At 47.3% G+C, this 27,977-nt stretch overlaps 1 protein-coding gene and 1 long non-coding RNA gene across 3 annotated transcripts; one reads left to right on the top strand and one right to left on the bottom strand.

The window, feature by feature from the left end:
• Window positions 1–1,067: 1,067 nt before the first annotated feature.
• si:ch73-233f7.1 (uncharacterized protein LOC100537710 homolog) lies at window positions 1,068–7,673 on the bottom strand. 2 transcript variants are annotated; one of them, XM_029166013.3, is made up of 5 exons: window positions 5,093–7,673; window positions 4,889–5,002; window positions 2,371–2,426; window positions 2,127–2,254; window positions 1,068–1,878 (listed from the first exon to the last, which is right to left on the bottom strand). In XM_029166013.3, the coding sequence occupies exons 1-5, from the start codon at window positions 7,409–7,411 to the stop codon at window positions 1,580–1,582; spliced, it is 2,916 nt and encodes a 971-aa protein (XP_029021846.1). In that variant the 5' UTR covers window positions 7,412–7,673; the 3' UTR covers window positions 1,068–1,579. The 2 variants fall into 2 exon arrangements, with proteins under 2 accessions (XP_029021846.1, XP_029021845.1); XM_029166012.3 differs by having other exon boundaries at window positions 4,889–7,673.
• A 3,663-nt stretch (window positions 7,674–11,336) lies between these two features.
• On the top strand, window positions 11,337–26,023 carry LOC129604774 (uncharacterized). Its single transcript, XR_008695969.1, has 3 exons — window positions 11,337–12,382; window positions 12,476–12,565; window positions 25,682–26,023. It is a non-coding gene; the product is annotated as an uncharacterized LOC129604774 (long non-coding RNA).
• Window positions 26,024–27,977: the final 1,954 nt, after the last annotated feature.

The raw sequence follows: 27,977 nt of genomic DNA, 5'->3' as shown, positions 1-27,977 counted from the left end.
CAAATCACACGGGTGAGCATTTAGGTGCATGATATGCGCCCTCTGGTGGACAACTGCACAACTGACAGGGGGCTTGAAAAGAACATACCAACAATTTCAGCACCACTGCGATGGACAGCGCCCGGGAAAACTTACCGCAGCAACTTGTTTGAGTGGTGTACGATGGCAAGATGAGAAACAGAGTGAGTGATACGCATGAGCAGAGTGGTGCCCTCCAACCACAGTCTGTACCCAGAGGCGTACATATACCTGTGGTTTCTGCAAAGACGATAAAATTATTTTGACTTTACTTTAAAGCTTCTCTTGTAGGAGATGGCAAGAATAATCCCGCATCTCTATTTTAAGAGCACAGCTTCATTCCTCACTCGCTCATCTGAAAGTAAGCCAAGCTGACCTAAATATGGCTGCCCCTTCAGCCGTCCCTACGGATCACCTTACCGCAGAGAAGGTTAGACTGCTCCCCTCTGTGCTCTCCACGGACACCCATTTCCTTATTAACAGAATTATTTTCAATCTGAGCCATAGGACGACCTAATTACCCTACTTGTTTCTGGCCAGTGGCCAACTTCCATCTGTTGATGGTGTGAACTAATTCCCAGGGAAATAATATGTAAAAGGGCACAGAGTAGAGAAGCCACAGGCCCTATAGCTCACATACAGGTATGGCATTTGGAGCTGAGCCTCCCCTTTCCCCGACGCTTGTACTTGTGTTCGCGGTCTTAATTAAAGTGATATTTCGAGAGAGGAGGTTCTGTTTGTTCAGTTAATGAACTCCACTATTCTCTGCGGGCAAATGGAAATGCAAGCACTCCAATTAGCATATGTTAGCATTTTACTGTGTTTACTCCTCACCCTGGAAAACAGCTTACCACGACGAAAAGCTTTTCACTCCTGTTAGAGGATCTGTGGAACTTTTTCACCCAGAATAATTGACTGGAGCTAATTAAAGATATATCTAGGAAACTTACATCTAAATGCTTAATACATGTTGATCGAACAAGTGTTGGTATGGATTTAACCCAGTGGCCACACATGCATTCTTACATACAGAATTATAAGAAAAAGCATATGAAAAAAATATTTTATTTTCATAAATGTATACAGTACATGTGTGGGACAAATCCCACGTCTTTACAATTACCTGTGGTATGTTGCAGCTTGCATATACATAATTATACTGTTTCACACAAGCTCTGTTAGGAAAGAAACGTTTAAAAAATATAAATGGATGTGCAAAAATTATTGTCCACTAATGCTTTTATAAATATTTTGGGTGTAACTGCTGTTCTCCTTTGATTGTCTAAATAATAATAATAATGACAATAATAGGCAGATGGACACGTGGATCATATTGTAGCGCCATGTCACAGAAATAGCCATTGAACTTGTTTTACCATTTGCATTTTAGCCAGAATAGTTGATTCATTGTTTCTCCTACTCTGAGAGGAGCGTCATTCATTTTTCATACCACCTGTAAATCATGTGTCCATTAATTTTCTACTGAATAGTTTTGTCCTCTTTTTTTTCATTTTAAGGCTATCCATCATTTTAATAATCCGTCCAGGGAGTCAATTAAAAGTCAGTCGTTGTACAAGTCATTATTTATAATCGCAGCCTCTCCCTGGGGGGACATCTGAAGACGCCGCTTCTTGCCAAAGGTGGAGAAGGAGTTGTGGACGTCCAGCTCGCTCCGCTGTGCTGTGGGCCTCAGGGTGCAGAAGCCCGAAGGTGTTCCGGGAATGTACACGTTGTGGTGGTAGTCAGGAGGCGGGTGGGGGTGGGGCGGGATGGACGGCTGCTGCTGCTGCGGGGGAGGTGTGCACCGAGGAGTCCACGGGCGAGAAGGGACCCCACTGGTTGAAGGAGACATTTTATATTCTGTAGCATAGAGAAAGACAAGCAGGAAGGCAAGCACTTGATTACACCATATCGACTTACAACTGAAGAGCTCATTACATTTGCATAGCAAATGTAGTGCTGTGCCACAAGGACAATAAACAGTGACATGAAACAGAAACATAATGACGCTGGGGTAAAACTACTGCAACAACACAAATGTGGGAGCATCAAACGGGAAAATAATTTGTTTAGAGTCCTTATTTAACCCTGGTTGCTGTCCACCTTACCTTTCACGCCCCTCATGTGAGTTCCCCAGGTCCAGTACTGCCCCGGTGCCATGGAGGTGACGTAGTTTTCCGGGTCTGCATGCATGGCTTTACGCATGAGTGTGCCGTCCATGTTGATAGAGTTGTAGCTGCAAACAAGGCACCAGTCTGTCATTCAAATGCAAAGTCACCACGGGATTCAATGCGGGGTGTTTACAGTGCAGCACTGAGAAGGCTGCTTTACAGTCAAAGACCAAGCTCGAACCTTTTGATGGAGTTCTGGTTCTTGGTAAGAGTCCAGTCGGTGTTTGGCTGCTTCAGCTGCAGGAAAAAGGGAAGGCGCAATTTACTTCCAAATGAATTTAAACAACACAGTGAAGCTTAATTCTGACACTTTTCTCATTCAAAGAGGTTTTCATCATACTGGTAAAACTGGTAAAACCATGTCTGGTGATTCGACCTTCACGCATCGGTACAGGCTGTGATGACTGGCACGAGGAGCGGTCTGTCATTGCGTTTGACCTGAAATGGAGACAAGTCCGTTTCCGTGCGGATCTCGGCTGCCGCCTTGTGGATGTTTGGCGCAACTGACATTGTGAGAGCGGGAGGGCGCCGTCGGCTTCAGCTACGACTCGCCTGTCACTTAGTTTTGCTTTTATCCTCTGTTGCGCAGCAGGGAAGGGTGAAAGAGAGCGCGCGAGTGATATTTATTCCTGGGCTGAGTCTCATAGTATGGGTTGCACGCTCTCTTAATTCACTTGAAGCTGTTAACAAGGACAATGCGACGTAAGCGTATTATTATAGTCTGTATTCAAAATACACTCCTTGCCAGCTACGCACAAAACCAATTAGAACCCCACCGGGATGAAACGAAACATGATTTTAATCTTCAAAGGAAACCGTGCCAGGGAGGAAATTAGGAAAATTACACACGTCATTGTTTTGTGGATTTTATGCATCATTTTACATTAATATTTGCCTGATGCTCCTCGAGCAAGGATTTTAATTAAAAGTCTCTGAGAACCTTGAAAAGTTTGCGGTCCTTGCAGCGCCGTGTGCACAAGCCGTGCAGCCAAAACATTCACGCTCTTACGCGCACCTGTCCTCCGTGTTTAACACGCGTGAGTGTGTGTTTAAGGTCCCTTTTCGCGTTCAATTCATCACCGCCAGCGGACTTGCTGCCGTTGCTCAAATATAGCATAGCATCAGTAGTGATTTGCCTTTGACATTTAATGTGTCGCCGACGACCCCAGGACGACTCGCGTGGGCGCGCCGAGGGACATCACTCAGTGAATTAGAGGGACCAATTAACGACAGGAAGAACACTTTCTCCTGAAGGAGCGTAGCTGCAGGCGGAACAATCACCGTGACCTCGAAATCCCCCCTGTGGCCAGAGGTGTGTGTGCCCGTGACCGCGCTGACATTTCTCAGCGCCCGCCTGGTGGAGTCTGGTATCGGGGCTATGAGTCTTTCTCCCTCTGCCTTTTGATGGAAACAGGCAGACGACAATGAGCAATGCGCACACATTTACGGTCTACTGCCCCGTCTGTTAGAATTAGAATACACTGATGTAGACATCCTGCCTTCGTAAATCTCCCCTCTCTCCCCCCTGCTTGTCTCATTCCTCCCCCTCCTTCTATTTCACCCCTCCTCTTTTCCTCCTTGCTCGACAAATATGAAGCCACGTCTCTCTCTCTCTCTCTCTCTCTCTCTCTCTCTTTCCTCGCATTCAGAGGACAACGCCAGGGCCGATCTACAGGCGGCCCACGTCTCAGTCCAGCCATGTCCTTGCACCCCCTCCTTCTCCTTGCCCCCTCCCCTCTCGACGTCCTCTCCTGTCTTCCCAAAACCGGCCATTTGCCATTTTTCATCAATAATGGACAGCCCCACATTGTGTGTAGTATAATGACTCGGCCGTGCTTTTGCCCTTGAGGCATAGTTGGTGAGGTTATCTGTCCTATGTTGTTAGTTTGAAACAGGAAGGCGTGATGCAAACCTGACTGGTCTAACAAGAACTGTCTGAAACCAAGACAGCTTCATTCAAATAACTGCCATTCATCTTGTCCGTCACGTACATAACCTTGACTTTTAGTTCGAACCAGCGGTGTCCTACAAGCAGGTGTATGTGTCTCATTATTGCATAAAGCTGTGGGCTCTGTGACAGGCAATAACCCCACGGTTCACGAATAATTAGAATAAAGTTGATGAAATATTATAAAAATGTGCCCACATCTATCTGTTTATTTGTTTATCTTCCCAACACCGTCTGGTGAAGACACCTGGAAATGATCTGTACAGTGGAGGAAATTTGAACTACAACTCTTCTTCCTCTTGCACAGTAATTGATATCTCACTTCTTTCCACACAGATGACAAAGCACGGTGTGTGCACAGCATATGCTGGAAGATGGAGCTTTACACTTTCATTAACGTGTCAATTAAAATGCAATCTCCCATCGTCTCATTTCATTTCCCGGGAACAAAACACCACCATAAGCGCGACAATTAGAATAAATTATTGCAATAAGTCCAAATAATAAAAAGCACAGCCGAGACGGCATACTGTGAAACGCACTGAGGGGAAAGCGATGGAAATGATGCATTTAGCTGAAGTTCAGCCAGAATCTGCGGGTGATTTGACCTTCATAGGAGAATGTCACAGTGTAGATTCAAATCAGATGGAAAACGGAGATGCTGTCTGTTTGTGACGGCGGCAGAAACGGGGGAATGTGAGCGAGCAGCGCGGACTCCTTTGTCTCGCACCGTGCGCGGATTCCACTCTACCTCATTGGGAGTCGTTGCTCCGTTGTTCACGGACGCGCTCCGGCTTTGCGCGTTCCACGCGTTATCCGCGCTCTTCGCCTCGTTGTTCCTCGGTGTGCTGCCGGGGCTGCATGGCTTCAGAAACATAAAGTCACTTTTGGCGGATTCTGGAGTCAGGCACACTTTATAACAATATGACTGAGAGAGACTGCTGTTTCCATTCACCTCCATGCAGTTCGTGGGCACTTTGGCCGCCGACGAAATCTGCAAGTTGAGGTTGGATTTTTTGAAGACCTCCGGCGGCGGCTCGGGCTGAAACCCCCCGCAGCAGCAACAGGCGAGCGGCGGCAGGTTGTAGCCGCTCAGACTCTCCCGGTCCTTATAACACTTCACCGCCGCCAGCACGATGATCGCCACCAGGAAAATGAACGATATGGTGCTCAGTGACACGATCAGATAGAGAGCGAGGTTCGACGGGGGCTGCGGACTGAGTGTGAGGTCTCCGAAATCGGACAGCGACTCGGGCACGCTGTCCACCACTGTGAGGACGATAGAGACGGTGGCGGAGAGCGGCGGCTGCCCGTTGTCCTTGACTAAAATCACCAGCCGGTGTCTGGTTGCGTCTTTTTCCACCAGTCGGCGAATAGTTCTGATTTCGCCCGTGTACAGGGCCACGCTGAACAGCCCCGGGTCCGTAGCCTGCACCACCTGATAGGACAGCCGCGAGTTCTGCCCCGCGTCCGCGTCCAGCGCTGTGATTTTGGTGACCAGATACCCGGCGTCCACGGAGCGCGGAACCACCTCCGCGGCGACGGTGCCGTTTTTGGGCAGAGGCGACACAACGAGGGGCGCGTTGTCGTTCTGGTCCAAGACGAACACGTTCACGGTGACGTTGCTGGCGAGAGGGGGGAAGCCGGCGTCCTGCGCCTGCACCAGGATCTGAAAGTTCCGAAGTTGCTCGTAATCAAAAGAGCGCAATGCGTAGATGTTGCCGTTGTCTGAGTTGATGGAAACATAAGTAGACACGGGCATGCCCTGAATCTGACCCTCGAGAATAGAGTAAGACAGATAGGCGTTCTGGTTAGAATCGGGGTCGAATGCAGTTACAGAGCAAATGGAAGCGCCCGGGGCGTTATTCTCGGTCACATAGACTGTATAGGAAGGTTGCGAGAAGCGCGGGGGGTTGTCGTTAATGTCAGACACTTGGACGAGGATGGTTTTCCTGGTGGAGAGCGCAGGGGAGCCCAGGTCGCGCGCTGTCAGAGTGATGTTGTACTCAGACACCGCTTCCCTGTCCAGAAACTCGCTTGTCACCAGCGTGTAATAGTTTTTAAAGGATGAATGGAGCTGGAAGGGCACGTTGCTCGGGATTTGGCAGTCGACGTTGCCGTTTTCTCCCGAGTCCCGATCCATGACGCTGATCACGGCGATCACCGTGCCCGGTGGCGCATCCTCCTGGACAGGAGTGGACACGGACGTCAGGATGACCTCGGGCGCGTTGTCGTTCACGTCCAGGATGTCCACCAGCACTTTACCGTGCACCGCCACAGCCGAGGGGCCCCTGTCTTTTGCCTGCACATACAGCTCGTATACTCCGGCTTTCTCATAGTCCACAGTGCCCTTCACTCGGATTTCGCCCGTGTACGGGTCAACGCTAAACAGCTCGCGCACCTTGAGCGGCGCGTGTCCGCTAAACGCGTAGGTGACTTCTCCGTTGGAGCCCTCGTCGAGGTCCGTGGCGTTCAGCTTCAGCACCAGCGTCCCCCTGGGCGCGTTCTCCACCAGGCTCGCCCGGTACACCGGGCGGTCGAACACGGGCACGTTGTCGTTCGCGTCCAACACCGTGATGGTTATCAGCGCCGTCCCGGAGCGTTCCGGTGCGCCCCCGTCGTACGCCGTCAGGACCATTTCGTGCCGTTTCTGCTGCTCCCGGTCCAGTGGGGTGTCCAGCACCAGCTCGGCGAACTTGCTCCCGTCGTTGCGCGTCTGAATATTTAGCACGAAGTGCTCGTTCGCGCTCAGCTGGTACGAGCGCAGGGAATTGGTGCCGACGTCCTGGTCCTGCGCGCTCTCCAACGGGAAGCGGGAGCCGGGCGCCGCAGACTCCGTGATGTCTAGATTGAACTCGCTCCACGGGAAACTGGGGGAGTTGTCATTCACGTCTAAAATCTCCACTTCCACTCTATACAGTTCTAATGGGTTCTCAATAACCACTTGTAAGTGTAGAAAACAGCCCGGGCTTCGTTCACACAGCTCCTCTCGGTCTATCTTTTCGTTGACGAAGAGAATGCCGTTCTCCAAGTTGACTTCTAAATATTGCTTCTTTGCACCGGAGACTATGCGAAAGCGACGAGCGGACAACTTGGCCACATCCAAGCCCAGATCCTCGGCGATGTTTCCCACGAAAGCTCCGTGCTCCAGCTCCTCGGGGATGGAGTAGCGAATTTGCGCTAGAACCAGGTCCACTACACACGCACACAGAAGCAGACTTATAACCAGTCCCGTTACTGGAACCCAGCTTCCTCTGGAGAGTCTGTGATCCATTTCAGTGGCGTGCGTAAAATCACTTCACGCAGACATCTTTCGCTTCACAAAGTCATTCAGTTTAAAAAAAAAAAAGTAAACGCAGAAGCAAAACCAGTTCCTAACTAAAATATTTTGCCATAAGTTTCAAGTCTATGATTCTGGATAACTTTATTTCTTAGTTAATCGGAAGTGAAGGAGAGTGAAGCAGCCGCTCTCTGTGTTGTGCTCCACGCGCAACACCAGTGGTGTGTGAACGAGGGGGGGCTCGCGCTTTGATTTTCCAGTGTATTAGACATTTGCAGGAGCTGGTGGGGAGGTATGTGTGTGTGAGTGAGTGAGAGAGAGAGAGAGAGAGAGAGAGAGAGAGAGAGAGAGAGAGAGAGAGAGAGAGAGAGAGACGGAGAGGTGGAGGGGGTGGACGTAGCTTCATGCAGCTCCGTATTGGAGGACGCCGACACGAACTGCGACTCTAATTACTGTAGAGACTTAACCCTTTAACTTCCCCGTGTCTGTTCCCCTGACCCAATAAAGAGACGAGGCACAAGTTTGACACCAGACGTCAGAGCCAGATTTGGATTAGGGGACAAATTGTGTTGTGGGTCTCGTTTTCTAGGCTGCATTTAACAGATTAGGCCGGGTAAGAATTTGTCTTGGTGACCACAGTGCCTTGCAGGCCCAAGGTGGCAGTGGTAGCTACCATTATTTTACTTGATTTATTATAACTCCTATTATAGCCTCAGAAAAGAAGTATTCTCCAGGGGCTACACGATTACATGTTGCAATGCAGAAAACAAAAACACACGGGCCTAAGCACTCTTGCCTCATGTGCACCAATGGCCGCTGACAGAACGCCCTTGGGACTCTATAATGCGTTTTAATGAGAGTCCTTTGAAGATGAATGCCCACATTGCAAAACAGTCCCATTCATTAATCATCACGCATCAATTGGGGTTCACAAAAAGAATCTTTGATGGATCAGGATACTCAATTTTAATCAATGTTTGAATGGATGCTGAAATGATTAGAGACAAACTCTCAAACAAACGCGCATCACAGGAGTTTAATTCGTGTAAGTAGGACGGAACATGTATCAACATAATCAACATAAAAGCGCTGTCACAAAGCCTTAATCATACACTTGTCTGTAATCAGGTATTATGGCTGGGATTAGATGAATATCATAGGTGATGTGTTTACAGTGTGAGGGGAGCCGCAAAAAGGAGCATTAATTCTGAGCGTTGTTTTCGAGGACTAAAATATTTGACTGCACTAGGAGTGACTTGAGTAGATCAAAGTCCTCCCACTGAGCACTATAGGATCACTATGGCCTCTTTAAAGTGTGCCACATGTTTTCTCAGATCTAATCTTTTTCCTGTTAATCCTGGTCTGTTAAACGACCACTGAACCACAGAGAGAGGTAGGGAGAAGCTAAGAGGTGCCTTTGTGAATTCGGGCTCGTCTCCACACAGACATGAGCGGCATTCTAATGTACAGGGGTGGCTTAAAAAAAAAAAAAAAAAGCGGAAAGTCTCTTCTTGGGACTGAAGACACAGCCATAGCCCCTGGGCAGCACTGAGCTCGTTAACTACTGAAAAAGAAGAGACGCGAGAGGCAGATGAGAAAGAGTGATAGAAAACAAACATTTCTACTTCCTAGAGGCATCCTTTTCACTGGATGCTGCGTTCTGTGCTAAACTCCCCACCATCCAAGAGGACTGCGCCCTCACCAGGAGTCGGTACTGATGCTGTGTCCTCAGAGACACGGCGCCACGCCGACGTTATTGTGATCTCTCCTTTTGAAACACAGCGAACCGGGGAAGTGGGAATTCTTCCACGACGGTGGCTTTTTCTGACATTTCTCTTTAGGAGAAAAACAACTGGAGGCGTCAGGGATGGAGGTGGAATGTAGCTTCTGTATAATTCATGTTAGGTTTGGTATTAAAAAGGACAATAAGAAAGGTCAAGTCTCGCTTCTAAATTTAACCTGGCCGCTATCACACGGAAGATGCTCTTACCGTGAGTGACACTACTTTTTGTGAGGGGAGAAATAGTTTAGGATGTAACCCTCCACCAAGCAGCCCCGGAAATGCCCCCCCCCCCCCCCCCCCCCACACACACACCCTTTTCGTGAAAAAACAGAAATCCCCAGGTTTAAATAAGCAGAAAACACAATCTGCTTGTAGACTTAACCTCAAGCAGATGGTTAAGCTTCTTCAGAAATGATTACATTTCTGAAAAAGAGGAAAAAAATCACCACCACCAGTTCCATTGCTTTCCCCTTCTTTTTAATTAACGGAGTGAAGGATTAGTGTGCAGCTATCCGGGATCAAGCGTTTTCCATCGGAAGAATACAAATGTTTTGTGATAAATAATCCCAAAGCACTCCGGCCGGCGGTGCCCCAGTGCCTGTTACATTAACATGCATTACACGGAGCATTAAGCTGCTCTCATCTTCTTGCTCACCCCTTGTGAAACACAGCCATTACTTTCTTTGAATTACCTCCCAACAACAACCTGCCTGCACTCTGTGGCGAAGGTGTCACAGCTTGGAAAAGTGGAGGCGGGTGCTATAATGAAGGTGACTCATTATTGGACACATCCATTTGTCCTTATTCAGAAATGTGCACATGTACTATTAAATACTGAAGAGCCACATGGTTTGGAGTTGACCAGACACAAGCCCTGTTTGATTTGAGCAACAATGTTTATAAGCGAGGCCAAATGAAGATTTTCATTTTATTCGTGATCTCGTGGCGCCATCTGCTGGGCTTTAATGGGTAATAAAAGTCAAATTTATACAAACGAAAGACAAAGCAAGACAAATGAACTGACAACTGAGACCAGGTAAAAATAATTGGCCTTGATGATTAGAGAGATTATGAGAGTAGTAGTAGAGAAACACCAGAAAGCGTAATGTCCATAGACTGTGGACAGTGTGCAAAAAACAACAACAAATCAGGGAATAAAAAAAAAATAATGTAACAAAAATTGTGATTGAACAGTAAATAAGTTTCCATACACATTTATGTCTAAAAACACAAACAGTCTAAAAATAGATGAGAATAGAGACAAAGCTCATTAACTGAGACCCAATGAAGAACAAAGACACAGTTCTCAAAAAAATGTCTGCAGTTTTTACTTTGTTCCAGTCAGAGGCCTTTATACTGTCGGCTGTGTTGTGTTCGGTCCTTTTTTAATCTGTGATCTTAGTGCGCCATCTTCAGGAGAGTTGTTGCATGTGCTATGACTGGATAAAACGTTAAGATAGAAGATACAATATTTATGTAGTAAATGTTTTTAAAATCTACATTATTATTATTGTTTGACTGTTTAATTTCATTTGTTTGTGCCCAAAAGAAAAAGTGATAATGTAATAAACAATATAATTCAGTCAGTGATGCTTATGCCCCCTGTTATTATGTTTTATTTAGTTTCATCTGGAATATTATGAAAATTATTTTGTGTGGTTTAGTTTCGTAGACTGGTGCGTTTAGAAAAGGCACGTGGTTCTGTCATTAGGCTCTCACTAAAGTATAAACGAACAACGAGTGTCGTTAAACAGCGACGCCTACCGGGGAGAAGCAGGTGTGACCTGCTGTCGCCCTTCAACAACACGTAACTCAGCAGAAGGTTATTGGTTAGCGCTGAGCCGATAAGTTTAATTATTAATTCACCCACAACGACCAACGCATATAAAAGGCAATTTCCTCTCCAACTACCGTTTGGTGGGTGAATCGACCTGCTACAGAATGACTGTGAGCAGGAAGGACAAAAGCATCGGACAGCGCCCATGGTCGAACCCGCAACTCTGGAGTTACGGAGAATTTGTTCGAGAAGTAACCGTTGAGCTAAACCGACACAACGAAGCACCGAGTAAAAATCATTTAAATCTTATATTTCCTGTGTGGTTGCGTTACGTAATAGTCATAGTTGAGGTTTAGTTCTGTCAAACAGTACTTCAACGAACCTGCATCTGTGTTGTACGTTTGCATAGTTTGTCTCGTGTTGTTCACTAGCAGCAGCTGTAGGAGGAACGTTCTCACCCACTTTAATGACGTGTGTGTGCGTATTTGTTGCTTTAAATATGATGTTTGTGCGCACGAATCTCTAATAATGTCTGTGTTTACGCCCAGTGAACGCAGGTGTCATATAAGATTGATGATTTAATTTATGTTTTGGCAAGTCCCTCAAGGTAACTCAGCGCAGATTGATTGCTCAGCAGTGGTTTGTTGTCACAAAAGTTTGGTCATTTTTGTGGAAAATGGTTTTGTTCGATTTTATAAAAGGGGTAATAATTTTAAAATGAGAATTTTTTTTCTTTCTTCAATGTTATATCTGTTTAGTAAGAAAAATTGTGTTTTGACGTAAGTACGTACAAAATACAAAAGCTACATAAAAATACATCGGACAGCGCCCGTGGTCGAACCAGCAACCCGAGGGTTCGCAGGTGACCATGTTTAGTAACACGAAGTAACCACTGAGCTATGCCGACGCAAGGTCCGAAGTCGTCTCATTCTTTTAAAAGGCTTAACTAAAATGTTGTCTTGTTTAATTTCCGAGTTATTTTTAGCGAAAGCTTGCCAATTCGCCTAACATATAACATTTTTATGTTTTAGCTTCATCTGCCTTTGTGAACTCTCGTCCAGGATTTAGATTTCGTTTTCATTTTTAGCACGTTGACGCAAAACAGCCACTAGGGGGAGCTAAAGCCCAACGAACCACAGGCCACAGCAGATTCCAGTTACTGTCTCACTGTCTAACGCTGACAGACATGCACATGGGAATTGTGTGATGTGTACGTGTATCTATTCTTTAAAATTGGAATTATATCTTGTGCTTGTTTTTTTTTTCTTTTACGGTGATTTAAGTGTTTATGTCACATTAATGTGGACGCATGACCTCAGGCTCATTTGATTACTCCAACAGATGCTAAGTGCGTGTTTTCCAGGGAGAGACCGAAATAAAGCGACAACAGAGGCATGATGAAAGAGTCAGTAACCTCCACCTGCCATTAGCATCACCTCATCGTCCTCTCCAGTTACACCATTAACCTGTTGAACCTCATCACCACATTATCTATCAGCACAGAAAAAGCAGCGGAGGGAAAAGGCGGCGGCTCATAAACGATGGAGAGACGGAGCGATGGCGAGGACATTGTGTGGGAGGAGGGCAGGTGAGAGGGGATAAGGCAAAGACATCAAAGCTAATCTGTTGTGGACTCACTGCGGCAGGCGACGTGGAGATGTGATAGGAAAATGAAGAGCAGGGAGGGAGGAAAAAGAGGGAAAGAGAGAGAATAACGGGTTTCGTCCACATGCTGCTCAGCTGTGTAAACTGAAGGTTTCTGCTGCTTCTCGGATTCCCCTGAAAAAGGGGGATATTTATAGGAGGCTGGCAGTGGCAGTGAATGGACCCTTGCTCTGTCACACCCACTAATATTATTATTATTACTTTATATGCGAAAAATGGAAAATGTCAGCAACCTGAGAGGCCTGCAGAGACAGTGCGTGCATAGAGTGTCTCACTCCCTGTCAGCGTGTGTGAGTCTGCCGCATGTGTGTGTGAGTCCCCGTGTTCGTGAGAGCCCGACATGAGACGGTCCGAAAAAAGGCCAGAGGAGGCAGAATTAGAGAAAGAGCAGAAAAACACGGAGAGGCTGGCACGTATCGGGGGCCGTAACCTGATCTACTCGACTTATTAGAGCTGTCAAAGAGCGAGAGGAGGGGGAAGAAAGAGAGAGAGAGAGAGAGAGAGAGAGAGAGAGAGAGAGAGAGAGAAAGGTGGAGCTGGGCTAGACAGACACAGACATGTGCACATATTCCAGCTCCAGATTATAAGATTCCCGCAAGTTGCAGACGTGTTGAAACAGACTGTGCACACACACACACACACACACACACACACACACACACACAAACACACACACACACACTCTCGTCCACCTGGTGGCAGATGCGAACCCGGGCACACATGCAGAAACACAAACAGTCTGATAGACATAACAGACGTGCACGCGCATGAACACATGCTGGGAAGAGAGGAAATTCCAGAGGGAACAGGTGGGAGTGGCGACAGCAATCTATCAGGATGACTTTGATCTTCCCCATGCCCCTGTCACCACCGCTGAAATGCACTGGACGGACCGGGCCGGCCTCCGAGGAATCTTAACGCGCAGCAACGCAATGTAACAAAAGCATCAAAGGACGAACCAGGAGGAAACCGTGTCTTGATGAAGTGAGTGAGGTCAGTTCGTATGTTTACTTAAAAAGTGCTTAGATGCAAGTTATGGAGAGCTGACTTTTCTTTAGACCCCCCCCCCACACACACACACACACACCTTGTGTTTTGTCCGAAGGAAAGCAGATGCAGGGGAGCAGTGGCATCCTCTTTATCAGAGCTCTGTGGAGAGAGAGAGAGAGAATGATCTGAAGGGGTCAGTGTTGAGAGAAGCTCCAAGAGTTGAGTTACACCTGAAACGTTATAAATAACGTGAATGTTTGGTTTAGATAGATGAAGAAACACATGCAGTTACATTTAATCACCCCGTGTTTAGGCCATAATTCGTTAAAGATGATCTTTGATGAGATTTGTGGGAGTGAAGAAAAACACGAGTAAGGAAAAAAGAAAGGCAGGAGAGATACAGCGCTGGCGCAGACACAGAGTCTGATGAGGACACAAGTCAGAGCTCAAGTGCGTGTTCATGGGTGTGTGTGTGTGTGTGTGCATGTGTGTGTTCTTTGGGTGACCTTGACCTTAGGGGCATATTTAACAAAATCATTCAGCGCAATGTTTCATCGCAAGGAGGAAAATATCGGAATGTCCAAATTAGCAGCCAAGTGTGTGTGTGTGTGTGTGTGTGTGTGTGTGTGTGTGTGTGTGTGTGTGTGTGTGTGTGTGTGTGTGTGTGTGTGCAGGTGAGTGCCAAGGCAGAGATGAGAGCGCCAGTGCCGCTGCCTCACGGCTACAGGCCACATGAATGTGCCTGATTAACCCTCCGTGTGCCAAACCCTCCCCCGGTCTCCGGTCGTCTCCCCTCCTCACCCGCCTCCCGCCACGCACTCCTTCCTCCGCCCCCCTTTTCATTTAGCCGAGGGGGGCATATTAATGACCCCCTCGGCAATTACCTGCTTTAAAGCCGTAAACGGAGGCCCGAGCCTCGACAGGTTTGCACATAAACACGTTGGTCAGCTCACGGAGCGCGACGCGAGGCCAAAACATGAAAACACGCGAGGAGGAAAAAACTCAAGCTTTAGCAGAAATTATTCATTTCCCTCCTTTTTTATGTTTTTCTTGCGCTGACTGCTCACCCTCTTCTCTCCCCCGTCTCCCCTCTTCACTCACTCTTTCCTATTGTGCATTCCTTTCTCTTTTGCATATCTCTTCCCCCTCCACCCCCTGCGCTATACCTCACCACTTTTAACGCGACTCCCACTCCCTCCTTCATTTTTGTCTTTCCCTCGTTCTCTCGCCACATCATTCCCGCCCTCCCCTCGCTACCTGACATCGTGGCGCGATGCCCAATGAGTCACACCTCTGCTAAAATCATCAGAGATGGAGGGAGGAGGGAGCAAAAGAAAGAAATCGTCAGGGAGAGAGAAAAAGCAGGAGAGTATGACAGAGAGAAAAATATAGAAAATAAAAATGGGAGGAGAGAAAGTTAGAGAGGCAGAAAGAGTGAGCCTCCGGGGAAAGAAAAGAGCATAGAGTGCGTTTAACTTTTTGACTCCAGTAGTCAGTGTGTGCTTGTCAGTAACAGTTAGCCTGTAGACAACAACACTTTCCACACACACACACACACACACACACACACACAGGCCCCACCTGCACAGTCGCACAGACAGCAATCAGACACACAAACAAACCAGAGGGGAGTGAGCGCGTGCCCCCCCCCCTCGTCCGTCGCCCCTGGTTACCACACAAACACTCCCCGTTGGGCAACGCCGGGAGTCGAGAGAGGACGAACGCGGGTCACAAACCTCCGCGAGCGAGCGCCGCGAGGTCGACGCCGGCTCCTGTGCGAACGCGTCCGGCCGTCTGTTCGCGTGTGCTCTACATCGCCCCGTTGTTTCCCGCTCCACCGCGTACTGCGTGTAGAAAGGACGCCTAGGAAAAGCGGGCGCCGCTTTCCAAGACGCCGCATGAAATATGCGTGATGAAGGTGGTGCAGGGGAGCGAGGAAGACGAGCTCACCAGATGCAAGCAGCCACGGCCCCAGATATTAAAACCAAGGCCCGGATGCGCTCTGTTTACGACGGCCCCGTCTCCCCTCGGCTGAACCGTGACCCCGGCTTGCTCGTCACAGCGGGGGGCCCGCGCTTTAACGAGGCCTGTGTTTTATGCGCCCCGCTGGATCGCAGCGGGCTGCGCGGACGTTGCTGCGTGCCACGCGCCTGTCATCATTCAGCCGCCTTGTTTTCCAGCATCTCTGCGCGCCGCAGCCGGAGGAGCTCCTGACAAACAGCCGCGTTCCTTCGCCTCCAGCCGAGAGGTCTCAGTAAAGTAAATAAATCTGTCCATCAATCAGTTGTTGTTTTTTTTTTGTTTTTTTGCTGTCTGAAAGATCCTCAGGTTGGCTTATCAACACATCCAGACGGAAGGAAGCCGAGCCCATTTTATGTTTCCTTTATCTCGGGTTTTGCACTGAGGGATTCATTAGATTTTAGGAAAAGACTACTGCTGAAGTCTCTTTAGTACCTCTACAAATGGCACGATCTATTTTGCTTTGATGGGGTCAATCCTAACCGAAGCCCCAGGCTTAGGAAGCGGAACAGGCCTCTACCCATAGCTGTAATGTTTTTAAAGCCATACCAGTCAGCCGCAAAGCTCCTTTTGCCCTTTGTGCAGAACACACCAGACAAAACCTTGGAAGCCATCCACTTGCAAAGCACATTCCCAAAGCATTTCTTTTTTCTTCTTTTTTACAAGTGTGGGACGGGGTCGAACAACAATTACGGTAAAATGTGACTAATATGTCACAGACATACTGGTGTGTTTTTTCTGACCTGCTCTTTCTGTTTTTTTTTTCACTTTTCCATCCATCCTCTTCTCTCTGCTTGAAAATTCTTCCCCTTCACTTCAAACCCCTGTAATTACAAACAAAAGCGCTGACTCGTCTCCAGCTGAAACAATGATAATGATGGAGAGTAGTAAGTGCGCGCGCGAGTGTGTGTCTCTTCATCAAAGCGGTGTTGACGTTGATGGCTGTAGAGAAATGTGTGGAGGACAGAGGATTAACACAATCTGGGCATGAAGCCCCGCAAGTGCGTGTGTGTGTGTGTGTGTGTGTGTGTGTGTGTGTGTGTGTGTGTGTGTGTGTGTGTGTGTGTGTGTGTGTGTGTGTGTGTGTGTGTGTGTGTGTGTGTGTACACATGTAGACTCTGCGATCCAACACACAGCTGCTCTCTGAGCTTGGCATTTAAATGAGGCAAACAGACACTTGGAGCGCATGGAATACAGACAGACACAGTGACAACACAGATGCATAGAAGAGAAGCAGAAGCGATCGAAAGAGCAGGTTGTCGTCGTACCAAAATAGCGGCAGTGTGTGTCTCCGGCGGAGATGGTAATACAACCTCATCTTAAGTGACCAAAAACCCGACAATGCAGTTGAACCCGAAGGTCTCATGAAGAGACAGTGTTTGAGTGCTATCTAGGCCACATGCATGTATGGTTGTGGGGTAGTGTGCGCTGCCTGGTTGTGTTTGGAGCAGGCCCAGGCCAGAGGAGCTCAAAGCACTGAATGTCATCATCAGAGCTGTCGGGAAGCCAAGCGGTAATCACACCCAGATCACCTACGCGCTCACGCCAACTTACAACACCAGTCACCCCAGAGTGGTGCATGTGTGTGTGTGTGTGTGTGTGTGTGTCTCAAATAAAACAGGGGAGACTGATTGAGAGAGAGAGAGAGAGTCAAGAAGTATATGTGCATGCAGCAAGTATGCGATGTTACCGTAAAACGCGTGCACAGACAAACATGTGGTCATGGTGCGAATAGTCAGCGAGCGAGTGCAGGCTGTGAATGCGTGCGCTAGCGGGGAGTGTGTGTTTTTCTCCCTCGCTCCATGTCAGTCTTATATCCCACCCCTCTATTTTCCATTTTTACATGCAGCTCCAGATGTGAAGGCAGTGAAATATTACATTACAGAATTGGGCTTGTTTCTGCACTTTGGATGTATCAAAAACAATCCAGCTTCTGCTCTCTCCTGACCCCGATACACTCGCTTTGATAATTACATTTCAATCACTGTATGGATACAGGCGCCCATCCAAAAGCACTGGAACGCGCTCACATGTTGTTGTTGCGCTTGGGAAACATTAGGGTTTGAAATCAAATTAATGAGTGGGATAAAAGTTCAGAGTTTCAGCTTCTATTTCGGGGCATCAACATCTAGAGTTATTTAAAACAGATAGTTGTCAAGTAAATAAGCTTCATATCTGGCTTTGAACCCCTTGTTTGCAATAACTACAAAAGTTGCTATGCGAGGCCGAGCCATGACACTCCTCCCTCCATCACGCTTTACAAACGAGTTTGTATGGTTTGGATCATGAGCGGACCCTTTGTTCTGCCACACTTTTTCATCACTTTAGTAGAAGTTAATCTCAGTGTCACGAGTCCATAAAACATTGTGACTCATCTCTGCTCGTCTCTGTGAACCGGCCGTGCTGCAGTTCAGTCACTCTGGTGGCAGTTCAGCGTTGGATACAAGCGTTGGATACAAGCGTGTTTGCATGTATGTATATATATATATATATATATATATATATATATATATATATATATATATATATATATATATATATATATATATATATATATATATATATATATATATATATATATATATATAAACAAACTTTCCAATGACTTTGATCATTTGTGTTTTTCAGATTTACAATGCCGTGTTTTTTCTTCCAAGGACAGAAGCAACTTGTTCACCTAAAATAATCTGATAACCTTTCACAAATTTCAGGCATGTATAGGATCATAAACTCCCACACACACTGCATCAGGTCGACCAACAACCCTCTCGTGAGCTTTTGCAGGTGCAGTTCCTCTAAATCCCTCTAGACTCTGGCTCCAATAAAAATCTCTATTATCAACAGCTCCAAATATTGCAAATACTCCAAACTGAAGTGGAAAGTAATGTAGGGTGTATTAATTAACACCTGCTAAAATACCAGTGCCAAATGCCATGAAAAAATGTGTCCTCTTGTTCTAAAGGGACATTGTGTTTACTGATGCCTAGACTAGTTGTTCATGTCTAGTTCAAGTCAGTTGTTCAAGACAATTTGCACCAATTTACAACTGAATGCAACAAAATGTCAAACTAACAAAGTTTGTTACAATTATGATAAAAACAACTAACTCTAGTCACAAATTAACTACACACATGCAAAAGGGAAGTCAAATTAACAGAGAGAATCCAAACGTTATGGTCACGACTTATAGATTTAAGCTACTTATCTAGTGTCTGTTGTACATTAGATATTAATTCACAGACACCAGAACTCTGATCTCTGCTTAAAGAAGGAATATAAAGGACTAAAACTGCTCGAGACAAATACACATGGTTACAACCGAAACATAAAACACAAGGTAAATATTTTTATTAGGAAATTAGGAAATTAAACTGATACTAAACACTGCTCAAAGCACAAGGTAGGAAACAAAATCATTTACAAAATTACTAAATAAATAAAAAAAGCAACATAAAGTACAAAATGACAGTCTTAACCAGCAAACGCATTTGGCAAACTAAGACAGGCACAAACTAGCAAGATGCTCGAGCAAGAACAAATGGAAACATCCAAAACAACAGGCACGAACAAACAATGTGGTAAAGTGTAAACTAGTAGTTATCGGTAAGAAACAAAATCCAAAATGTTAATGTGGAGAGGAGTCCTTTAACTCGTGGAACAGAATCCAGGTGTATGACAATATGTGTGATGGCATGGCAGCAAAGAAAGATAGTCTGCATAAAGTAGTATCTTTGCATCTTATTTTTAATTCATTTATATCAGCAGTGGTAATTATTATAAAAAACATCAATTGAACACAGATATTATATAAATAACTATGTTTAATCATGTTTAGTCCAGGACTCGCGGTAACACAGTTGTAACATAGCTTTTATAATTCAGGGAAAAATAAAGGCTTCTTCGCAATTTATGTTGCATATTTATCAACCAACGATATGTTTTAGTAACTGTGCGGCCTTAACAAATGCCGGTCCCCTGCTTCATATCACATCGAATGATTATCGAGCAGACAACAAACTGGCATGACAAGGAATGACATCAGACGAAGCTGAAGCGATATTACTCGCCAGCATTACAACACACAGCGTCCCCGGGAGGACAGACACGCACTTCTGCACACAGTGTTCTGAACGTGCAGCCCCCTGCGCGCCTCCGCCATAAACCCTGGGCTATCTCGAGACTACACATGACTTATTGATTGAGTGTAGACAACCTGATAGCAGTTTAGGATCACGGTAGAGTTAACACACTGTCAAATGCCATGCAATGAGCGCCTCGACGGGGGACAGATGAGAGTAACATGTGAGCGTAGGTTGGGCGTGTGCATGTCTGCATGTAGTATATAAGAGGAGTGAGTGTGAAACGAGTGTGTATCTTCCATGTGTGTAGTAAATGTGTGTAGAGGTCTGTTTGTGTGTGTGAGGGCTACCCTGCTCAGGGCATTGACTGAATTGTTTCCACATGTTTCTTAACGCAGAGTTCTGGGCGGGTTTGGAGGACAAGGGAGCAGCGGGGGCTGCTATAGTTGTAGGTGGTGGTGGGGGTCAGGTTTCATAGCACCGTGCGGCACATCTGGGCCGCGAGAGCAGAATTAGAGTTCCCACGACTCAAAGCACATAGCGTACACACACCTTGATGAACCGGGATTGGCACACAAACATCTGCAATGTGTAAGCAGTGAGCATGTGCACATCCGCTAACACAGACACAGACTCATTTGTGTTTTTGCAAGTGTTGCCTATACTATTGCTCATGGTTGCGCTCCAACCTGATCTTTCTTATCCCCAACGAACACTCAAACTCGCTAATGCGCACACACACACACACACTCAAACACCACTTCTTCCCTGGCACAGCTGTCCCAAATGCTGCGGGCACACGGGCGTTTCACTGGCACGACACATGGAAGGAAAATGTGAATGTGTTCTCACGAATCGTTCCTCGATTCCACCCAGGGAGCGAGTGAGAGAACGAGGGAGGGAGAGAGAGAGAGAGAGAGAGAGAGAGAGAGAGAGAGGGACGGCCAGGGCTGAAGGGTGAGGATGGTCAAGTGCAGGAAACAGTTGACCTGCATAACAGGTGTTGAAAGGTGAGGAGACAGGGCACAATGTGAGCGTCCGAGCAAAAGCTGGAGAAGAAAGAGCGAGTGACAGAGCAGGATAAAAGCAGGGTAGCGGTGAATGGAGAAGGCGAGCGGGTGGGAGAGAGAGAGGAGGACGGAATGAGATGGGATAAATGGGGGTATGCCAGCACCATAAATGTTTAATTGCCAGCAGGTTTATTCATGTTAGGAGAGTGAGAGCAGAGGAGAGAGCTTAAACAGTACAAAATCTGTCTAGAGCCCCCAAATCTAATTTACACAACAAACAGAGAGAGGAGAGAAGAGAGGGCAAAAGCAGAGGGGAAGAGAGGGGGGAGAGAGAAGTAGAAAATGAGAGGGAGAAAAATGCTAATTGGCTACAGTTGGGCATGTCTGGCCTGAGATGAAAGGGGAAGAGCATAGGGAAGGAGGGAGCGAGGAAGGAGACAAGGACACAGTGTGGATGGATGGATGGATGGATGGATGGATGGATGGATGGATGGATGGATGGATGGATGGATGGATGGATGGATGGATGGATGGATGGATGGATGAAAGAGCGCCATCTACAATTTCTATCACATAATGTGTCCCAGCCGTGTTTTACATATTTTTTTTCTCCCACGACTGTTTTCGTTTTCCCTAAAACAATGGAATGAATGAAAGTGAGGCGAGCACGGCGACGCCTTTTCATTCACGTAAATATTTGTGCAGCAATATTCAGACTTAAGAAGTTAAAAAGGTCGAGGCTACAGCTGAATGCAATTCCATTCTTTCAGAAAAACATGAACACTTGCTTACTCACCACACTTCCTTTGCTTAAGTCAGTTTTCTACAGCCTTGTCTGTATATTTCCCTCTGAGTACATCAATTATTTCCTCATTGGAGTCAATGAATCAATTAGTCGTGTGAAAGTGATTGACACTGGACACTGATCAGAAGCTAATCAGGCCACAGCACATGTTGCATGTCCTCCATAGATGCGTTAACTTTGAATAAAACCCACCAATGAGTCAGATTGGACTTTCCCAGTCGTACAGAGCTTTGGCATCGTCAGCTCTACTGTTGCAGGAACAGTTGCTCAGTTGCTTAATATTGCCTCGGCCTGTAGCGTTCTCTCTCTGCCTCTGCCCTCACCCCATTTTGTGTCTCATCGTGTTCTCCTCTCCCACTTCCCAGTCCTCCTCTCCTGTTCCATCCCATTTTACACCTCCTCCCCCCTCCCCTCCCTCACCTCCCCTGTGTTTTCAATTAAGCTTATTCCTGTATTACCGCAAATCCCCCCCTGAGCCACGTGTGGAGAGCGGAGCGCGAATGTCCGGAGTAAACATGACACCACCTTAATAGGTCGGCATTGTTCAGAGAAAGGTCAGAGTGTTCCTTTGCCCCCGCTGGATGAGGACGTGTTTGTAGTGGCTCAACCAAAGGTGGGGACATTCTAAAACAGTCTCTTCCCTGTTTTTCTCTCCGTGTAATGCAGACCCACTGTATGTCTCCAGGCTCTCGCAGCATCTGTGCTTTGTTAAACATATTACTGTTATGCAAGAATCTGGGGCAAAGAACAACAAAACTCGGTGAGATTTTGTTTACTGAAGTTAAAAATGCATTCAATTGTGGTCATGAATCCTGCTTAAGATCCCGTCACTTTGATTAATCATGAAAACAAAGCAGCATTCAAAGGGAAAATAAACAGTAGGCGAGCCACTGGTGGAGGAATGGCTGTTGGTGAGTACCTGACTGCTTCAGACTGAGGCCAGAACCACGGCAGGAAAGCAGGTCAGGGGTTGCTGTTCTGCGGGAGATCAGAGTCTGCTCTGTGTGTGTTTTTGTGTTTAGCATGGTTTAGTCAGTCTCCGATTTACAAACATTTAAGGCCCCGCTGCTGCGCCGGTTCATTTTTCATTTAGTCGCAGCCCTAGGCCATGTCCCAGATTGGAAACCGCTACACAGCACACTCCGCACCGCGTCGCTCCCCTCCTCATCGTCTGGTCTGGTCTGGTCTGAGGAGATGAGGACCCGCCGGTGACCCCGTAGCCTGCGACGCGCACACGGCGGCATTCCTGCACGTTTCTATACGCACGCCGGTGCAGACGGACGCGCGCGCGCCAGCGAGTCGGGAAAACACAGACAGACAGTCAGACAGGACACACACACACACACAGACGAGATGCGGAATAAGCCCGCTGATCCCACTAATACAGAGACATCTGCGCAGACAGACGGGTATGACACAGCAGCCATTGCACAACACAATATGAGACGCTACACACACCAGGGCACAGGTGAGTGTGTGGTCGGGGTTTACGACACATAAACACACAAACGTGCACACAGTTACACGGCAAAACACTGAGGGAGAGCTGGTGTCACACATGCTCTAAACACAAAAGAGTTTAAGCACACACAGATGCATGATCATCACGTCTGAATGCGCTCACATCAGAGCAGAAGTACACACACACACACACACACACACACACACACACACACACACACCTGTGGTTTCAGTTCAGCACGCAGAGGACCGCTGGGTCTTCGGGGCTGTCTGTCCTACTTAAAGTGAGCACTGCCTGTGAAGAGGATCTGACAGAGGAAACACACACGGAGCACGAGCGCACACACTGCGATGAGTACAGCTGTGGAGCAGAAGACCTGACTAAGCTGAATTTCCCCCTGCTCCCCTTTCCTATTTTCCATCTGCCTCAGCGTAGGAGAACCTGCGTGGGGAAAGTCATGCCCACCGTCCACATGCCACGCTTCACTCTCTCTGCTCGCGCGGCGACACTTCTTTAAACACACGTGCACGCACTGAAAGTCCGCCCGCCGACCTCCAGCTCCGCTCTCTATTCGCATATGTCTTTCCGTGCAGCCCCCACTCCTCCTCCCTCCTTGCTCTCTAAGTCCGGCCTGATCTCCTCCTGGTACCCCATCAGCTGCGGGCCTCTCCTCCCTCTCTCCATCCATTTGTCGTGTCTGTGGTGCTGTGTGGTTGACCAACAGCCAGAGAGAGACAAGTGCAGGAGTGTCGGCCAAACTTGACTGCCTCTCCGCCCAAATTACATGGGACAGTCCCAATTACCCTGTGGCCAACCAAAGCATTTCCTGGGTTAGCGCTAGTGACGCGTGCCCCCCTTTGCTGTGGTTACAGGGGGTGTCATTAGACGCTTGTTTTACTGCAACCCCAAGAACGTGCCCGCCGGCCGCATCCACGCCACGGGAAGCGCAACTGCAACGTTCCAATAACTGCACTGGGCCTGATGGATGACAAATGGGAGAGTGTTAGGGTAACACTGGTGCGTGTAGTAAATTCCTAGTGGCCAACAGGGAGATGCAAAGGGAAAATAAGAAATTCTAGACAGACTGCTATGATTTCTGGGAAGCAAATATGTGTGAGCTGTAATGTTTTTTGTGGGATTCAAAACACTGGGATTAAATAGGGACAGTTTTTTGGACAGGTTATACCCAATACTATATAAGGTGTAAAGCACAGATGCAAGAGTTAAATCACATGTTCTGAGAAGTATGAATCTGGCAGCAATGCTGGAGGTCGGAAACTGGACAGAACAGGTTGCAATAAAACACACTGGAAGAAAAATGCTTTGAGATGAAAATGATGGAAATGAGAAAAAAAGACAACGTAGGAGAAAAAGTTGTCCTTTAATGTTTATGCCAGCATCTTGATTCATACTCATGAGGATGCACGCGGTAGAAAACAAGTCATTATTTACTCAAAGACCACAAAATTGATAGTTTCACTTAATGTATTCAACAGCTACAAATTATATTGCTTGTTATGTTTTAATAATCAAAATATAAGAGTGTGTGTTTTCGGGGACACAAGTACAGGAAACAACTGTCAGGAGAACAAACAAACAAACTAGGTTGATGTGTTCAAAAAAAAAGGTGATGTGAGGAGTCTTTATTGTACAGATGGTGACCAGAGTGCAGGTGATTGTTGATGAGACTGAGACTAGCAGAGGGAAAAACCAGGAAGTGTGATGTCAGAGGTGGTCACACACAGGAAATGAACACAAAAACAAAAACACAGCCAGACTGTAACAGTGTGATCACAACAGTTGAGCTGTGACTTTAACTTCACCACTCGTGTTTGTAGCATTTCTACCTAATGCCCATACAGCTACTATTTGTGGAGAATACAGTAGAAGCTCCACTGAAAACGTCAACTAAATTAGCATTGTTCCTAAATTGGGGCCCAAGACTGATGGTAATTGGAGGAAAAGGAAAAGACAGAAAGAGGCAGATGGAGGAAAGTGGGCAAACCATGAGGGGAAAGAGTAAGTGACTGACGCACAGGGGATGAAGGTTTATTTTAGAGGGCGGGTGGTTGGGGGGGGGGGGTGCGTCTGGCGAGAGTCGCAGTGATGTAATGGATGAGAGGAGAGCGGGATTAGACGAGTGACAGAGATGAAGGGATGCTGTGTGGTGGCACCCGTCCCTGCTCTCACTCCGTCCATCACCGCTCGCGAGCGTCGCGGGGCTCCGGCGTGTGGCAGCTGTGTGCAAGTGTTCATGTGTGTAATCAATTTGTTTGCATACGTTTCAAAGTGTGTTTACGCACATGTGTGCATTGTATGTGTTAATATTCCTTCCGTCAATCTGTCATTATTAACGTGCCCCATGTGTCAGAACACAGAGTTGTGTTTTGTGAATGTATGCAGTGTGTGTGTGTGTGTGTGTGTGTGTGTGTGTGTGTGTGTGTGTGTGTGTGTGTGTGTGTGTGTGCGTGTGTGTCTACTGCTAGTTGCCCATCTGGTGCTGCTATGCTGTGCAGCTCCGCCAGCTCTCTAATAGCTCCAATAAGCCTGTGGTTTCGCTGCCTCATGCACATACAAACACACATATATACAGACATGTACACACACACGTATCAACACACTTCAACACAAACTTTCACACACATGCAACCTCTCGCTGTTATATGTCTTCCAGGAGAAAGAGGCCGAAAAATGACCATTTATTTACTTTGAGCCATGGGGCTGCGGCACCGGCGTCTGCCAAAGACCGAGCGTGAGACAGAAGAGGGAGAGAGGAGGCGAGAGGGAGACGCACGACCGGAGACGACGGAGGGGGGAGCGGACGAGAGACGCACGAGCCAGAGGGAGCTGAGCGATGGAGCGCGTTGGCTGGTGGATGCGGCGTACGGGGCTGTGGTGTTCGGTTGACTTACAGTCTGGCTGCGGCTTTTGTGGGTTGGGCTCAGACGAGCAGCGAAACGAGAAAGCAGCAGAGTTCGCTCTGAGCGCTTGAAAAAACACATTACAAGTGCTTAATAAACGTATCTTCCAAGTGATTTTCATCCATTTGGAGGTTTTCTAGGAGTCCAAAGAGACGAATTAAGGTTCACCTCAGCCTTTCAAACAGTTGTGTTTATGTTTGTCCACTCGGCCGCTGGCTTCCTGGCCGGAGCCCTGCGGCTCCGTTCAGTAGCCGAGTGTCTTTCCAGCTCGCAAGGCCACGCTGGGTCGGCTTCCAACAAGCTGGAAACCTATTTACATTTAGGGGAAAATATGCCTTTTCAAATATGTCTTACAAGTCCTTTCTGGAGCCAGAGAAATATTTCTACACATGTAAACAGGACAAATTGACAACTCAACTTTGACGCGATTCCCCTGGATGTGGTGGATTACGCTCAGATTCAAAGCCAGGTTGTTCCAGTTCATCCAACAAAACAGGTCTCTCTTCAGCTCCGTGTTTATTTGAATCCCCCTGGGAAAAGCCAGGTGTTGCCAGTGTACACAGGCCTAATGTGGTTTGGGGAGTTTACCTCAGAGTGCAGGCTACAGGTGCTCGGAGGAGCGCGTTGCAGTTTTCAGAAGATAAGATGCTGAGAGGCGACGAGGCTGTGAAATACAGAGATGCAGCAATTCAGAGTCACTGACAGGCACACACACACACACACACACACACACACACACACACACACACACACACACACACACACACACACACACACACAGCCTGTCTGTTTACTCTGAAGGCCAAGGTTGCCACAGTTACCTGCTCCCCTTCTGTTCCCTCTTCTGCTCTTTTTCATCCCTCTCTCTCTCCCTCATCTTCTGTTAATCTGTTCCAGAGCATTGTGATCGCATGGAAAAAAAACATAGCAAGTGCACATATTTCCCCCTTAGCCAAGAGTGAAAAAAGCACACCCAGGGGCGGGGTATGGTGTGTAGGGGAGGAATGGGGGGGGTGGTCGCGATGGGGAGAGAAAAAAGCGAAATAAACTGTTTATTCAAAGGCAGTGCTGAGCTCTTTTGTTGTGGTGGGGACCTGTCTTTTATTAGCAGCCTGAAAAGCCTTCAAAGGCTGGAAAGACAGAGGACATGCCAACAGACGAGTGTATACAAGGCAGAGGAGAGATGAGGGGAGGACGTAGAGGGAGGGACTGAGGGGGGAGGAGGAGGAGGAGGCGATGAAGAGGACAGGGCGAAAAGGCTTAGAACGAGGCAAACAAATAGGGTCTGGGGACATGAATGGGTGGAAAGGTTTCGGGGGCGAAGGAGGGTGATGGAGGGTTGAGAACTTGAGACTGTGCCACTGGCAGTGGGGACACAGAGCAAAGGCCAGTTTAGAGGGGAAGGGGGGGGGGGGGGGGGTTCTGCTGGGGTGGATCCAGATGGACCATAATATGGGGAAACTGTTCAGGCCTGTTCTCATATGTTTGCAACTTTTTACACTGGCAGCACTTTCACAGAGGCTTGTAAGTGATTTTGTCAGTGTGTGTGTGTGTGTGTGTGTGTGTGTGTGTGTGTATGTGTGTGTGTGTGTGTGTGTGTGTGTGTGTGTGTGTGTGTGTGTGTGTGTGTGTGTGTGTGTGTGTGTGTGTGTGTGTGTGTGTGTGTGTGTGTGTCTGCTGGGGAGGTTAAGAGGAGAATGATGTTTTATATCAGATCCTCATAGTTTAAAGAAAGTTCTGGCAGAGCCTGCTCGGTGTGTGTCTGTGTGTTCGACCCTAAATCTGCACACAGTTAGGCGTTCGTACGTGTTTGTCAGCGAGCTGTGTGGTAAGCGTTCGTGTGCATAAACTTCCATGTGTGAGGCTGATGGATGAATTTGGGGATAGCTTGAAGAGGCAAAGGAGACATTCCCTCATTGCGCAACTTCATCTCTCTTATCTCCGCTCTCAAAGCAAACTGTCAATGCTCATTCCCACCTCTCTCTCTCACTCTCTCTCCTTTTATCCCTCCTCTGAGTCTGGATCGAGCCTTTTCACGTTGCTCCACTG

The sequence above is a fragment of the Betta splendens genome, chromosome 10, assembly GCF_900634795.4.
Source record: "Betta splendens chromosome 10, fBetSpl5.4, whole genome shotgun sequence".
NCBI lineage: Eukaryota > Metazoa > Chordata > Actinopteri > Anabantiformes > Osphronemidae > Betta > Betta splendens.
Note: the sequence above shows the minus strand (reverse complement) of the source record. Positions and strands in the feature narration are given on the sequence as shown.

Coding starts and splice junctions, on each gene's coding strand:
- si:ch73-233f7.1 (XM_029166012.3), bottom strand. CDS start 7,411: ATGGATCACAGACTCTCCAGAGGAAGCTGGGTTCCAGTAACGGGACTG. Junction 2,427..4,888: donor GAGCAACGACTCCCAATGAG/GTAGAGTGGAAT, acceptor TTTTTCCTGCAG/CTGAAGCAGCCAAACACCGA. Junction 2,255..2,370: donor AACCAGAACTCCATCAAAAG/GTTCGAGCTTGG, acceptor CCTTGTTTGCAG/CTACAACTCTATCAACATGG.